The sequence below is a fragment of the Haliotis rufescens genome, unplaced genomic scaffold (genome assembly GCF_023055435.1).
Source record: "Haliotis rufescens isolate VD_foot unplaced genomic scaffold, xgHalRufe1.0.p SCAF_19, whole genome shotgun sequence".
Classification (NCBI taxonomy): domain Eukaryota; kingdom Metazoa; phylum Mollusca; class Gastropoda; order Lepetellida; family Haliotidae; genus Haliotis; species Haliotis rufescens.
This window is the reverse complement of record NW_025963879.1, coordinates 6,026,253-6,039,596: the sequence shown is the minus strand read 5'-3', so window position 1 is coordinate 6,039,596 and position 13,344 is coordinate 6,026,253. Positions and strand designations below refer to the sequence as shown.

Below are 13,344 nucleotides of genomic sequence, written 5' to 3'. Positions count from 1 at the left end.
AGTGCTGAACGAGAAATTACAGGTCCAGGCTGACCACAAAGTCAGAAGAAGCAGGAGGTCTGGTTTAGCAGGGATGGAGAGTGGAGAGTACCCTGGTTTCAAACCATGGTGATGTTGTCCATGGATATGATCAACAGGGCGTGACCTAGAATGCCGTGCCAGCAAGTGACGGCCAGGATAAGAGCTCTTAGCTTGAGGCTGTTGCTGTGCCAATGGAGTTGATCTCCGGACCACAGCCAGTCACAAAGAGGAATCCCAGAAGCACTAGCCACTGTCAAAGTGGAAGCGGCAGTGGTAGAGCGGGAAGCCATGGTTGATGAGGTCGACTACAAGACTGCAAAGTTGAAAAGTCAACAACAGTGTTCAAATCCGCTCCACAACCGATCGCTGAGGCATTGACTTAACTGGTTAGTCGGAAGTCGAAGCAATGTCCATAAATAAGGAGATATTTTCCATCCCTTAAATGCAGTATAAGCGCTCCTGTTCTTATAGCAAGGGGGCTACCGTGTTGGTAGTGGAGGTCTAAAGTTTCCATCCTCTGCACATGGATGAACAACAACAGGTGTCTGGTTGAATTCGTAGCACCATGTGTACAAGCAAGCATGTAAACCAGTCTGTAGAAATATATTGCACTGCTCCAAATAGGTCCCCAAGGAACTGTGTGGTAGACAAACAAGTGCTGTGCCCGAGTTCTGCGAAAAAATGCGGGAGCACCGTGAACACCGTGGAAAAACCGGGAGCGAGGTGGAAGAGCCGCTTTGAGGAACGCTGGCGCTAAGGCAGAGTAAAGGAGAGTTGGTGCCGGCAATGTCGATGAAGAAGACCACCGCGATATGAGACAAAGAGGTCAAACAAAATGAGCATGAACAGTGAAGATCTGCAAGTGCTGATACAGACCCTGCCCTCCAGAAGCCATGTTTTGATGGAAACCTAGCACGTATTGGCCAATCCGATCGTAGGAGGCTTTGAAGAAACGGCTTCATTGAACATGGGAGCTCCTTCAGCTTTATCCAAGGAGTGAACCTGCAGGTCATCTCTCCTAGCACATGGCGCTTTAAACGACAGGGGTTAAGGAGAATGTCGCAAAACCAAACCTCATCCAGACAACCGGTCGGCAAGTTGAATCAGACCAAATGTCTACTGGTTTGAAAAGATTCCTCCCAGGAATCTGAACGATATTCACGATTCCAGGTGATGTACAGGAGAGCAGCTACAGGAGCGGCAAAGATGGAAAAGACATGGCTTCACCTTGCCGCTCGGTGATGATCTAGACCGACGAGAGAAATAGAAGGCAGTACCATTGAAGCAATTGCCAATGACGCCATCGGCACTGTTGGAAGACAAGGGCGCCGAAGGCGCCGCTGATGCCAAAGTAGAGCAGAGGATAGCAGGTGCCTGAGGGGCGGGGAGCACCTTTGGCGTCGCTTCTTTGAAACACCGGCCGCACCTCTGCTGTCGACATTGATGGCAGAGGAGACAGAAAGCCAGTCACGTAACGGGCATCACCGGAGGAGGGGACGATAAAGGTGATGGCAAGGTAGGCGTAGAAGACAAGAAAGAGACATCGGTCGAGATGAGGGAGGGAGTCTCCGAGTTGTAAGCCATATCAGGGTGTTGACGCCCATGTTGAGTGAGGCGTGTCCTGGATACTCATAAGAGTTGAAGTAGCACAGCGACGAAGGACTGCAATATCGCCACTGCGCTGTGAAAGTACAGGGCCTCGTACAATCAAGGCAGAAGGGGCGGGCCCCGACCAGATTTGTTCCCGCGGCAGCAAGAGCGGCAAGGCATAAAGTCTGGAATATAAGCAAAAACATAACAATGTGGCAAACACACAATGGGAAGCATAATGTAACTCAAAAACTTTTTATTTTATTTTAGATTATGAGAGAAAACATTTACGTTAAAAGGTAGTGAAAAAGAAAAGCTTTAAACATGCAAACACCAAAAAAATATAAATTTAGTGTATTACCCAAGCCAAATAAAGAATTCTAAACGCGAAACACGAAGGTACGTGACCACTTGGTGAATCGCAAAAATGTTGAGGAAAAAATGGTGGGAACAACAATACACCTGTAAATTACTGTGACTACAAAACGAGCGTTAACATTACAAATTACGGATGGGAAGACCCCAAAGGTAACAGACCATAAACAGGTAACAATATACCAGCATACCATGAATGCAGAAACACGCAAAGTATAGAAACAATAAGCTTTAATTTCCACAAGGGATACAAAGTATCCGTCCATGGAGGTGACAAAGCAGTTATGTGTTTTGATGTGACTGGAACTCACACAGTTTGTCTCTCTGTCAGAAAACAGCAGTAAATGCATTAAGGAGTAATGCAGGATAAGCTAAAAAATATTTTTTTTTACGGGAATATGTTTTTCATGATGGATTGTTGTCAACTTTCTCCATTCCTAACAAAACAAACCATTCATTTATTATCAACTGATTCCTGTCCAGAATTCATGTTAAGAATCTTTTCTTGCATTAAGTCTAAACCTTAAATAATAGATGGCATACCAGTCCAACGAGGTTGAAAATTATGTTTTGACACATACATGAACAAAGAAATGTATGTAACATCTGATACAAACCCACACAGTGCATGGAAGGTCAAGGTATTGCCAGACTTACATGAGCACACCATCTGAACTTGGGGTCGTTTTGGAGATGCCAATCTCGAACTTTGGTTTCAAATAAATCTTGAATGTCCTTTTCAACAAAGGTGTTCAACTGCAAATAAAATCAGAGAACCTATTAAGTGAACTTAATGGAAATCCATCAATATTCATTAGAAATTAATGGTGAAATTAGCATTACATTCAATTCTCTTCAATACAATGGTCAAAAGCATATATCTGCAGGATTCAGAAATAGGTAAGGTGAAATGGAATTTGAAAATGGGGTTTCAAAGTAAGTCCTTGAAGTAGACTTTGATGTATGACACTGTGTCATCAGTCAGTGAGTGCAGTTCCTGGAAGTCACTTTCCTTAGTCTTTAGCGATCAATTTGGCCAATGTTATTTCAGGCTGTTCACATCACAGCAGGTCTCTCAGTAGCCATAGGCAGTTCTATCATCATAAGATCAACCAACTAAATGCCCCAGACAGGCTTAATAAAATAGGCAGAAAGTCCATCCTGAAGTAGAGATACGTTTTACTTGAGATTCATATCAATTTGCATGATTTGCATCATCTGCTGTTGTCCCTTCTACAGTCATGTTGAAGGTGATTGTCCACAATTGGTAGAGTAGGAGGACAACCAACAAATCTGTTTCACTGATGAGAAGTGGGACAAGTCTTCTACTAAATATCAGAGCAATTTCTTGAAATTCTCTTCTTCTTTTGGGAGGGAAATTACAAAAACCATACACACGTTTCATTGTATCTTCAAACTGTAGTTTGAATTCTTAACTGAATCAAGCACTGCCAGTTCGAATTTATGTGCCACACATGCAGCTCTGGGACAGAGTTCTGATGTTTTCTAACAACACTGTCTTTCCTTCTCCATCAAAGCTTGCACCGACCAAAACTGGGCCTCATATAAGAGTGTAGTTTTAAGTCAGCAAGAGAAATGTACATAGTTTTCAGGCCAGGAAATATGTTCAGTTGTGTTCATTCCTGCATGTCTCAAGTGAACAAAGTGTAGCCGCTGGCTTGTTTTTGTTTATGTTTTCATAGTTTCTTGTTCTGTCACTTCCATCAGCTAGGACACAGATGTAGGCACATGCCAAGACATCTCTTACAATTTCATGTTGCAATGTTTCTGCTATCTGCTTCATGAAAAGTTTACAAACTTTTGCATTTATGTGCAGTTTTTCCCAAGGTCAACCAGATTTATGTCCTGTACAGTACACAAAAGTTTGAAGTCTGTAAACGACTTTCCACAGTTACCAACTGTTCAGGTGAAAGTTCCTGTTTTGTCTGACAATTGTTGCCAATATCTACACTAACTTCCTGTGGCACCCATCACAAACACATGCAAAGACAAGTCAATTGTTCACCTGAAAAAAAACATAGGAACATACGGTACAAGTCAAAATAGGTAATTGCCAACATTATTTTTGTCACAGATGCATCAAATTTGGAAATGTTCTCCACATGTCTATTAAAAACTTTTTGAAAACTTTACTGAGGCCTTGAATGTTGCAACTCTTCTGAACAAGAGCTGTAAGGCACTCTTTCAGATCTTGGTAGAAATAGTGGTGAAATGTAAACACAACAGGCTGAAGCTGCTGGATTATTGCTGGACACAAAGGGAAAGCTGAAGCAATCCCTCTTGTCATGAGACTTGTGTTTTGTCTCACTGAATGTTTATGCTGAGATCTAAATATGAAACAGATGAGGTGGTCTTACTTGTCTCCTTTATTTCTGGTTCAGGTGGGTACATGAGTGGAAGTGGAGGGACGACATTAATACACGTAAAGATCAGACAGGTCAACAATGACAAGAAGACACAATTTATTCATAAATCTTTATAAAATGACAATAGAACATGTAGTCAGACAATCAACAAGATCAAATCTGACAGAAACGCATTATTTTGTGAACATAATAACAGGCGATGATGTTGCGTTAGGATAAGCAGACTTGATATTTATTTGGAAGTATTTTGTAACCAAACATGAGTTAAATTCTACAAAATCTGTGTGCAGAACCCAAACAGAATTTGCTTCTTTTAGGAATTTGACTTTTGTACATATCGATTTTATCCGTGAAATGACATCAATAGTGAATCGATCGACTAACACATCTGTTCATATACCATTATTTTACTACATTTGGTCACATCGATTCTTAAATGTGTACATCAGCGGACTTTTTATGATTTTTTTCTGCCTACAAATTTAAAATGTCATGCGTCATTGATGTTGGACTTACATATATTTCAACCCCCGAAAACATTCTAAAACCTAAAAACATATCTGCTGAACAAGGCACATTAGAGAAAACATCAAACATACTTTGATGGTGCATGGAAGTCACGCAGAACCTTTTCAGATAGTGGCCAACAATACATGCTTCTTAAGTTATTGTAAAGGGACAGTATGTCAACTGTTCTGTGTCTTATCAAATCATGCATGAAATAATTTCCAAGTTTGACGTCACATGCCTGATTCAATTCTCAAACCCCAACAATAGAGCTCTGCACAGCAAATCCGACAATGAATGAGCTGTGCAGAGTGAACTGGCTGCAGTCTTGTATTTTGATGGAGGCAAATTGAAGAGAAAGCGTGTGTTTTTTTCTTACGTCTGAGTTACAAAAATACTAATTGCCAGCTTGATTTGATTAGAAACTAGTGTGTATCAAGGGTTACAGGCCGGCAACGCCACATTTCGAAAATAGATAGCCCAAATTGATGTGGCGCTCCCGGCAATGGTTATGGTTGCGTGATTGTATAATGTGGCTCTCACGGCTATGCTGTCAAAACATGCTTTGTGATTCTAACAGGTTACCGTATATAACAAAACAAGTCTTGTTTTCTCATTTCTTATTCAACAAGGATATATATTGAATAGCATATGAATATCATAAACTCTAGACCTCCTCTACTAGCAAAATCGCAAAGGTACTGAAACATGTTGACATAACACTCTTTTTTTCGATTGGACAACAAACAGTAAACTAATGGAAACATATGGCCAAACACCTCAGCATGTAAACAATAAATCTGATCAAACAACTTGGGACAGGCATAAAATGTACCATCACAAAATACAATGTCTGCAGTACACAAATGTTCAATGTTCTTGTCTGTGGTGAAGATGAGGATGTCGTCACTAACACGGTGTAGGAACTGGTCGCCTCCCTCAGTCTGGGAGTACTTCTCCTCCAGCTGGATCTGTGGTCTGCTGTCAGGAAGGCGGGGCAAGGTCTTGTGTCTCTGGCGGTAGAGGATAGTGGTGAGAGACTTCAGGGCTGGTATCTGCTTCAGGAGGTCATCTGAGACGATGTCGTGATGTTGGCGTAGTCTGGATATCTCCTCTCCGTAGATAGTGGGTATAGGGGTCGTTTCTGTCCTCGCTCTCTCCATCAGTCTAGCCTTAAAGGCATCAACCTCAAACTCGAATGGTTGTGGGTCGTGGGAGTGATCCATGATCTCAATGGCGTGGAGCAACTCACCCAGAGTTGTGATCCTTGCAGTGCACTCCTTGACAATACAGGACCAGTATCTTCTTTCACCACGACTGCTCTTACACCGAAACTTAAAGCCATCATAGTATAAATGTACGCCTCCTCTGACACTTTCAATGAACTTTATTTGAACTTGTGCGTTTGCCATGGTTATGATATGGAGTGAACACGACATCACTTAAATATGTTATGAATAACAGGATGAACTCAATGTCAATTAAGACGGCCTTTGATCTCTAAAGAACACCACGCTTAGTAATTTAAATGTGAGATACTCATTTAAAGGTATCTCTAAAGAACACCACGCTTAGTAATTTAAATGTGGGACACTCATTTAAAGGTATCGGTAATCGGATTAATTAATTACCCGCTAGAATAGGTGAAATGCACTCAGCTGGAAATGTGGCCCTACCGGCAATAGCCATTTCTGAAATGTGGCGCTCCCGGCTAGACACCGTATCAAGGCCTAGATTACAACATAAATATACCACGGTCTACCACTCTACTACCAAGAGTTCCTTTGTTTAAAACCATATAGTCATGCAGCTCACTGTCACAGTTGTAGTAGTATATCTATATATACCAGCCACAAAAAAAAACAGTGCATTGTTAAAATTCTTTTGAAATTTAAAAATATAACAATGAAAAGTTTCCATGTAAACTATTATAGATGGAATTTGAGATCATAAGATGGCAGAACACCACGAAACCACCCCCAAAGGGATTCATCTCCATGACACAGGCCTCGCATAACACTTCCGAAGACGTCTGTAGACACATTGATGTCCGTCACTATGGGAAATGTTAAATCTGGGCTCATCTGCAAAAACAACTGTCCTCCATCACAACCGAGGTTAAGGGACATGATTTCAGCACTACCTTTGACAGTTTGGTCGATGGCGTTGCGTCAAGATAGGTCTAATGCGAGACGACGTGGTCATAAACCGTAATGATGCAAGTGGTTCCTGACTGTGGTGGAGTGAATATGCTGATTAAAATAAAAAATGCAGCAAAGAGGGTTTGGGTGATCCTGGCACAGTCAGGCTGGTTAGGTTCATCATCAGCTCAGGGCCCTTGCCCCCTCTACACGCAGCCCAGACAGTGAATGGGACTTCTCCCAGGAATCGCTGCCTAGTCAAACCCACCCAGAACTTTTCGGAGAATGTGAAGACTCCCCAACACTGCAGCCTTCTGCATTACCCAGATTGTCAGAAGGGCTGTATTCCTGGTAGCAAACCCGGGTACTCTCCCGATGTCAGTCAACAGACTGGGAGGTACCAAACCTAAAGCACCGAGGACAATGGGGAGTCAGACAACTTGGTACTTAGGATGCAAGCGAGACATTTCAAAAGCTAGGTCTGCATTATTATTATTATTATTATTATTATTTACAGATTAAAATAGAAAATGCAGCAAAGAGGGTTTGGGTGATCCTGGCACAGTCAGGCTGGTGAGGCTTATCATCAGCTCAGGGCCCTTGCCCCCTCTACACGCAGTCCAGACAGCGAATGGGACTTCTCCCAGAAAGCACTGCCTAGTCAAACCCACCCAGAACTTTTCGAAGAATGTGAAGACTCCCCAACACTGCAGCCTTCTGCATTATTATTATTATTATTATTATTATTATTATTATTATTATAAAATGCAGCAAAGAGGGTGATCCTGGCACAGTCAGGCTGGATAGGCTTATTATTATTAGATAATATGTACAATTAGTATCCCAAACAAGATGATAACAAATGACTATTAGTAGTAAGAACAGCGGTAAGCTGATAAAGACATACCATGAGTCCAAGAAGATTGAGGTAGTCAGACACATTTTCATCATTGAAGTCAGGCAGACTGCATACTGGACAGGTCCAGTTACGAACATGCTTTTCCTTAATAGAGATCTCAAAGTGCCTACTGAGACATTCACGGCACATCTGACACTGACAGATGTTCAAGTTCATCATCTGCAACAGAACACAAGAGACCTTCACCACACATCTGACAATGACAAATGTTCAAGTTCACCATCTGCAACAGAACACAAGAGATATTCATAACACATCTGACAATGACAATTGTTCAAGTTCATCATCTGCAAAAGAACAAAAAAGACATTCACCACACATCTGACAATGACAAATGTTCAAGTTCACCATCTGCAACGGAACACAAGAGACATTCACTACATATCTGACAATGACAAATGTTCAAGTTCACCATTTGCAACAGAACACAAAAGACATTCACCACACATCTGACAATGACAAATGTTCAAGTTCACCATCTGCAAAAGAAGACAAAAGACATTCACCACACATCTGACAATGATACATGTTCAAGTTCACCATCTGCAACAGAACACATGAGACATTCAACACACATCTGCCACTGACAAGTGTCAAAAACAGAAGCAGACCTTTTAATGCCCTTTCTAGCGGGTTTTGTAAAATAAATGCCTCCAACAACCTCATACCAGATTCAACTAGAAAAGTGTTTGCAAATAATGTAAAACACAGAAGCAGTGCCTTTAGTGCCATTTCTAGAAGTCCCCAGAAATAATGACATAACCAGTACAAGGTTCCACTGTCATACCACAACCATTGGTTTGGTGAAATACATGACTTCTTCAACTTCATCGCAAACTGCAAACACTTTAGCTTGCATAAAGGGAGACCAAAGCAATTTTCATCAGTTCAAGTCTAATGATGTCACTTCCAGTTTGGAAAACGCGTACCTCATGAAATACCTGCCCTACCGATGGCACCCATCACAAACACCTGCAAAAGCTACCATGGAACATTTTGAAAACTTTTCTGTTGTAACATTGTTGAACTTTTGAACAAGAGTCATATGATGCTCTTTGAATCTTTGTAGAAAGACATGCAAGATCATACCTCAAAGTTGTGAAATGTAGACACCAAAAACTGGAGCTGCTGCAATATTGCTCAACATTAAGGGAAACTGGAGCATTGGAATGTTGACGCCATCTCAATTTCAAACAGTCTTGTTAAATTTGTTTTGTCACTCTAAAAGTTTATGCTTTCATCTTAATATGAACAGATGAAGGCGGTTTCACTGGATTCTTTTATTTCTGGTTCAGGTGCTCAAATAAGTGGCAGGGAATTATCTATTTGACCATTAGTGATAGATATCAGATCATTGATATACATCTGAATCTTATGTTAATCTTCCAGGCCAAATTGCCTTGTTTTGATTTTGCCAATCTGAGCAGAAAATCTGATTTACATTCATAAAAAAACAGATCAGCAAGAATGGGAGCCCAAATGGGGCCCATGGGGATGCCTACACTACATTTCAAAAGTCACTTCCCCTGTATCGCGAAACTATTTCGCTATACGTTCGCGATAGTGCCGTGAAAGTATCGCGAAAGTGACTCGAAAGTGGCGCGATAATACCGCGAAAGTGGCTAGAAAATGCCGTGAAAGTTGCGCGCTAATGCCGCGAAGTTTCGTGTAAGTGGCGCAAAAGTGCCGTGACAGTGCCGTGAAAGTGGCGCGATTGTGGCGCGATAGTGCCGCAAAATTCGGTAAAAGTGCCGAGAAAATGGCGGCATATTGGTACACTGCATGTACACTTCAGAAATGCTGTCGTGCGTTACTTCCCCATGTATGTCGGATGTATGTTCAATCTAACCTGGAGCTATATAAGCATGTTGCTCGTGTTATATTTAAAGAGGTGTAGGTGGTAGGTCCATTAACAGTATAAAGCTTTACATGGATAAAAATTATGTTCTTAAAACTGTATTTCCCAGTGGTGCCTGAATACACTTTTTTTTCTAGATTCAATCCCGATTTTGGTCCTCAGTTCATCTGATTCATACACAATAAGGACTTGCGTTCGTCCGTAAATGCCTGAAATGCTGAGTGTTAACAGCGGCCATCAAAGTCTCTGTTTAGCATTTAGCATTCAGGATTAAATATATGAAAATACATTTCGCTTTGATGTGCTTATGAAAACGAAATAACTTTCCTCAAAACGAAGTAGAAACCAGGTGATACACGGATGATACATACATGTAAGGAAGAGAATTTATGGATGGTAACTTTATTATGAGGAACACAATGTTTCGAAGTAATATTTACTCTTTCATCAGGTGAAGGAGTAAGTATACACTCCAAAACATTGTGTTCCCCAAATTAAAGATGCCTTGCTTATGTGTTGAACTTGTAAATGATTTTCAAAGACATGATCCATAGACGGTTTTAAAATGATAGGTCAAATACTGTGTTGTTTATCTGTTCCACATAGAGGTAAGTTGTAAGATGAGTTTCTGCTCGTTAATCAGACAAACTACTGCTACACTTGGTTTGTGCAAAAGTTGATGCACGTATACACATGTCGAGTGTCTCAGATACGCGGGGTCTACTTATTTACTTTTTTAAATTGGGACTTTAACGTGCGTATTTCGCACACGGGCCCGCCAGGCCATTTAGTGTTTGGTCGAAAAGGGTATGTCCGAGAAGGTGGGGCAACCTAGGGGGGCTTTTAGGGTTGTTTACTTAATTTGGATAACAAATTTGGAATTTTGAAATATGCCATGCAAAAGATGGAGGGGGGACTAAATGTAGTTTTAGTAGATGTAGTTCTAAAAATATTTTTTTGTAGATCTAGAATTTTAAGGTTTATCGGCAGCTTGTTTGTTGTACTTTGTTAGATGCGGACGAGTAGGCCTGTTTTGATTAGATATATGCCTAGTGCTTTAAAGGTTTGTAAGTTATTTAGGGGGTTTAGTACCGTTGCTAGTGTCATTTGATTGTTGCAGTTTAGAGTGGATTGGAGTGTTGTTCTATGTTGCTGGTACTGTGTGCAATATAGTATTATGTGTTCAGGAGTTTCTTTTAAGTTGCAGTGGGGGCATTTCCCGGATTGGTGTTTTTTTAGTTTGGTGTAGGTGGGAGTTTAACTTAGTGTCGCCTGTTTGTAGTTTAGTTATTTCTGATAGTTATTTTGCCACTTTTGTATTACTTTTAATTTAATCTTTTTACATTTGTAGGTTGATGCTTACTTCTTCTAATTTTAGTGCAGATTTGGCTGCTTTGTCTGCGTGTTCGTTGCCAAACACTCCAACGTGGGCAGGGATCCGTACTATTTCTATGTCTTCACCTAGTTTAAGTAGATTGTTGGCGCTTTTAATTATCTGTTGTACTAGTTTTGGGCGTTTTTTTGTGTTTTAGTTTTTTTATAGCCTGGAGCCCACTTAATGAATCTGAAAGGATTAGGGTTTTTGGTGGCGGGGTCTGCAGATATAGTTGTGATTTGATGAATTCTTTATTCTCTAGACATTCGAGAGCGAACCAGACTGCAACATTATTCACAATGAATATACTCAGAGTATCTACTCCAATAAAAAAAAGCACCCCACAGTTTATTATGTAACTTATAGCGAGACAACTCGGATAGTTAATTACATTGTCTACTCACAATGCTAAGCAGGTGCACGAAATAACAGGAAGAGTAGTATAGGTAATGGGGGTTCTGGCTCACTTCCACTGGAGCCGGATTCATATACCTATACTGCTACTACAGATGGAATTTTTTATGCCAAAATGATTATGTGATTTAATGATAGTCATGAGATTGACTCTAGCTCACCAATACCTGGGGCCAATCATTGCTTCTATTAGTATAAAAATGATGATGTGATTCAACGAAAGTCGTTTTAAAAGAAATATCAATATTAATTAATAATGGATAAAATTTACTATAGCCCACAAGGATATTGGAAAGGTGTAGGAGCAATAAAAAAATTAGCCACCGCGGCTAAGGTATCTAAAGATGTGGCCAAGGATTGGTTAAAGAAACAAGCGATGTGGCAAATATATTTACCGGCACCACGTTATATACCGAGGAAGAAGTTTGATATTTTTACAACGAATGAAGTTCATCAGGCTGACCTCTTGTTTCTTCCCCACGATAAGGTAAAACGCAAAACGTATAAATACGCTTTAACCGTTGTGGATGTGGCTAGTCGATACAAAGAGGCTGAGCCATTAACATCGAAAGAATCAACAGAGGTAGCTAATGCACTGAGTCGCATATATAAACGTGGACCGCTAAAATGGCCTAAGCTATTTCAAGTAGATCCCGGTCGCGAGTTTATGGGATCGGTAACTAAACTGTTAACAAAGAACGATGTCAAAATCGTCCGTGGTGAAAGAGAGGCCCACCGCAGTCAAGCTATCGTCGAAAGATTTAACAGGACATTAGCGGAATGTTTGTTTGGCTATCAGTATGGGATCGAAATGAAATCCGAGCGATTGAGATCAACCGAATGGGTGACACGATTATCAGCTGTTGTATCAGCGCTGAATAATGAAGTGACGAGATTAATAGGGAAGAAACCATCCGATGCGATTAAAATGAAATCCGTGACTTCCGAATCTTCAGCACCGAGGAGAGGCAAAGAACGAAAACTTCCGGATAGAGTAAGGGTAAGATATTTATACCAGCCCGGTGAACTCGAAGGAGGCCTACGTCGCGCAACCGATCCCATATGGTCCCTTAAGACGTATAACATTAGTCGATTGGTTACGAAAGAAGGAGAGCCTATTCTTTATTATCTTCAAGATGGACCGGGTAGGGCATTTGTACGAGAAGAGTTGTTCATAGTTCCCGACGGTACAGTATTACCACCATAACCATAAGCATAGGTATTTACACCATCATTATCAATCCATCTCTTTGTATCTAAGGGGGATAATGATGTCTTGTTCATTCTTAATCCATATATCCTATGATTGTAACTTCTTAAAGAGTTCATCTCGTGTTTGAACGTTCTACCGTTAAATAATGATTCTTTATACTGTTCGTGTTTGATATGCTTTTTTACAACATACTTTTTAACACCCTTAGCTTTTCTTATCTCTCCATTATCGGACTTCTTTATAGAATACATCTTAGGTCTTAATCCTACATACTCCGCTATAGGGGTCCCAGCACATTCATCCTTCATCTTACCTAACACCTTTTTATTTACTACGCTGTGCAGTGGATTATCTTTTGGGTAATCGCTCGTGTCGTACATATCTATTTTTTCTGCCATATCTTTATACACATCCTCGGTTTGTATTTCCATCAACAAAGAATCTGTGTCGGTATATAACACCTCGCATCTATCACCGTATTGCTTCTTAAGTTCGTTGTAATAAAAGTCATACATTAAGTGTTTTGACAAGTCGAGAATACTCA

General features: G+C 40.6%; 1 protein-coding gene across 2 annotated transcripts in view; it reads right to left on the bottom strand.

Moving 5' to 3' along the window:
* LOC124148417 (E3 ubiquitin-protein ligase RNF31-like) overlaps positions 1-13,344 on the bottom strand; it is a 265,524-nt gene that overhangs the window by 77,215 nt on the left and 174,965 nt on the right. For both annotated transcript variants that reach the window (XM_048398840.1, XM_046519497.2), the window contains 2 exons: positions 7,929-8,099; positions 2,644-2,742 (listed from right to left, as the gene is read on the bottom strand). In XM_048398840.1, the coding sequence (XP_048254797.1) occupies positions 2,644-2,742; positions 7,929-8,099 (270 nt within the window). The remainder of the gene's footprint in view (positions 1-2,643; positions 2,743-7,928; positions 8,100-13,344) is intronic.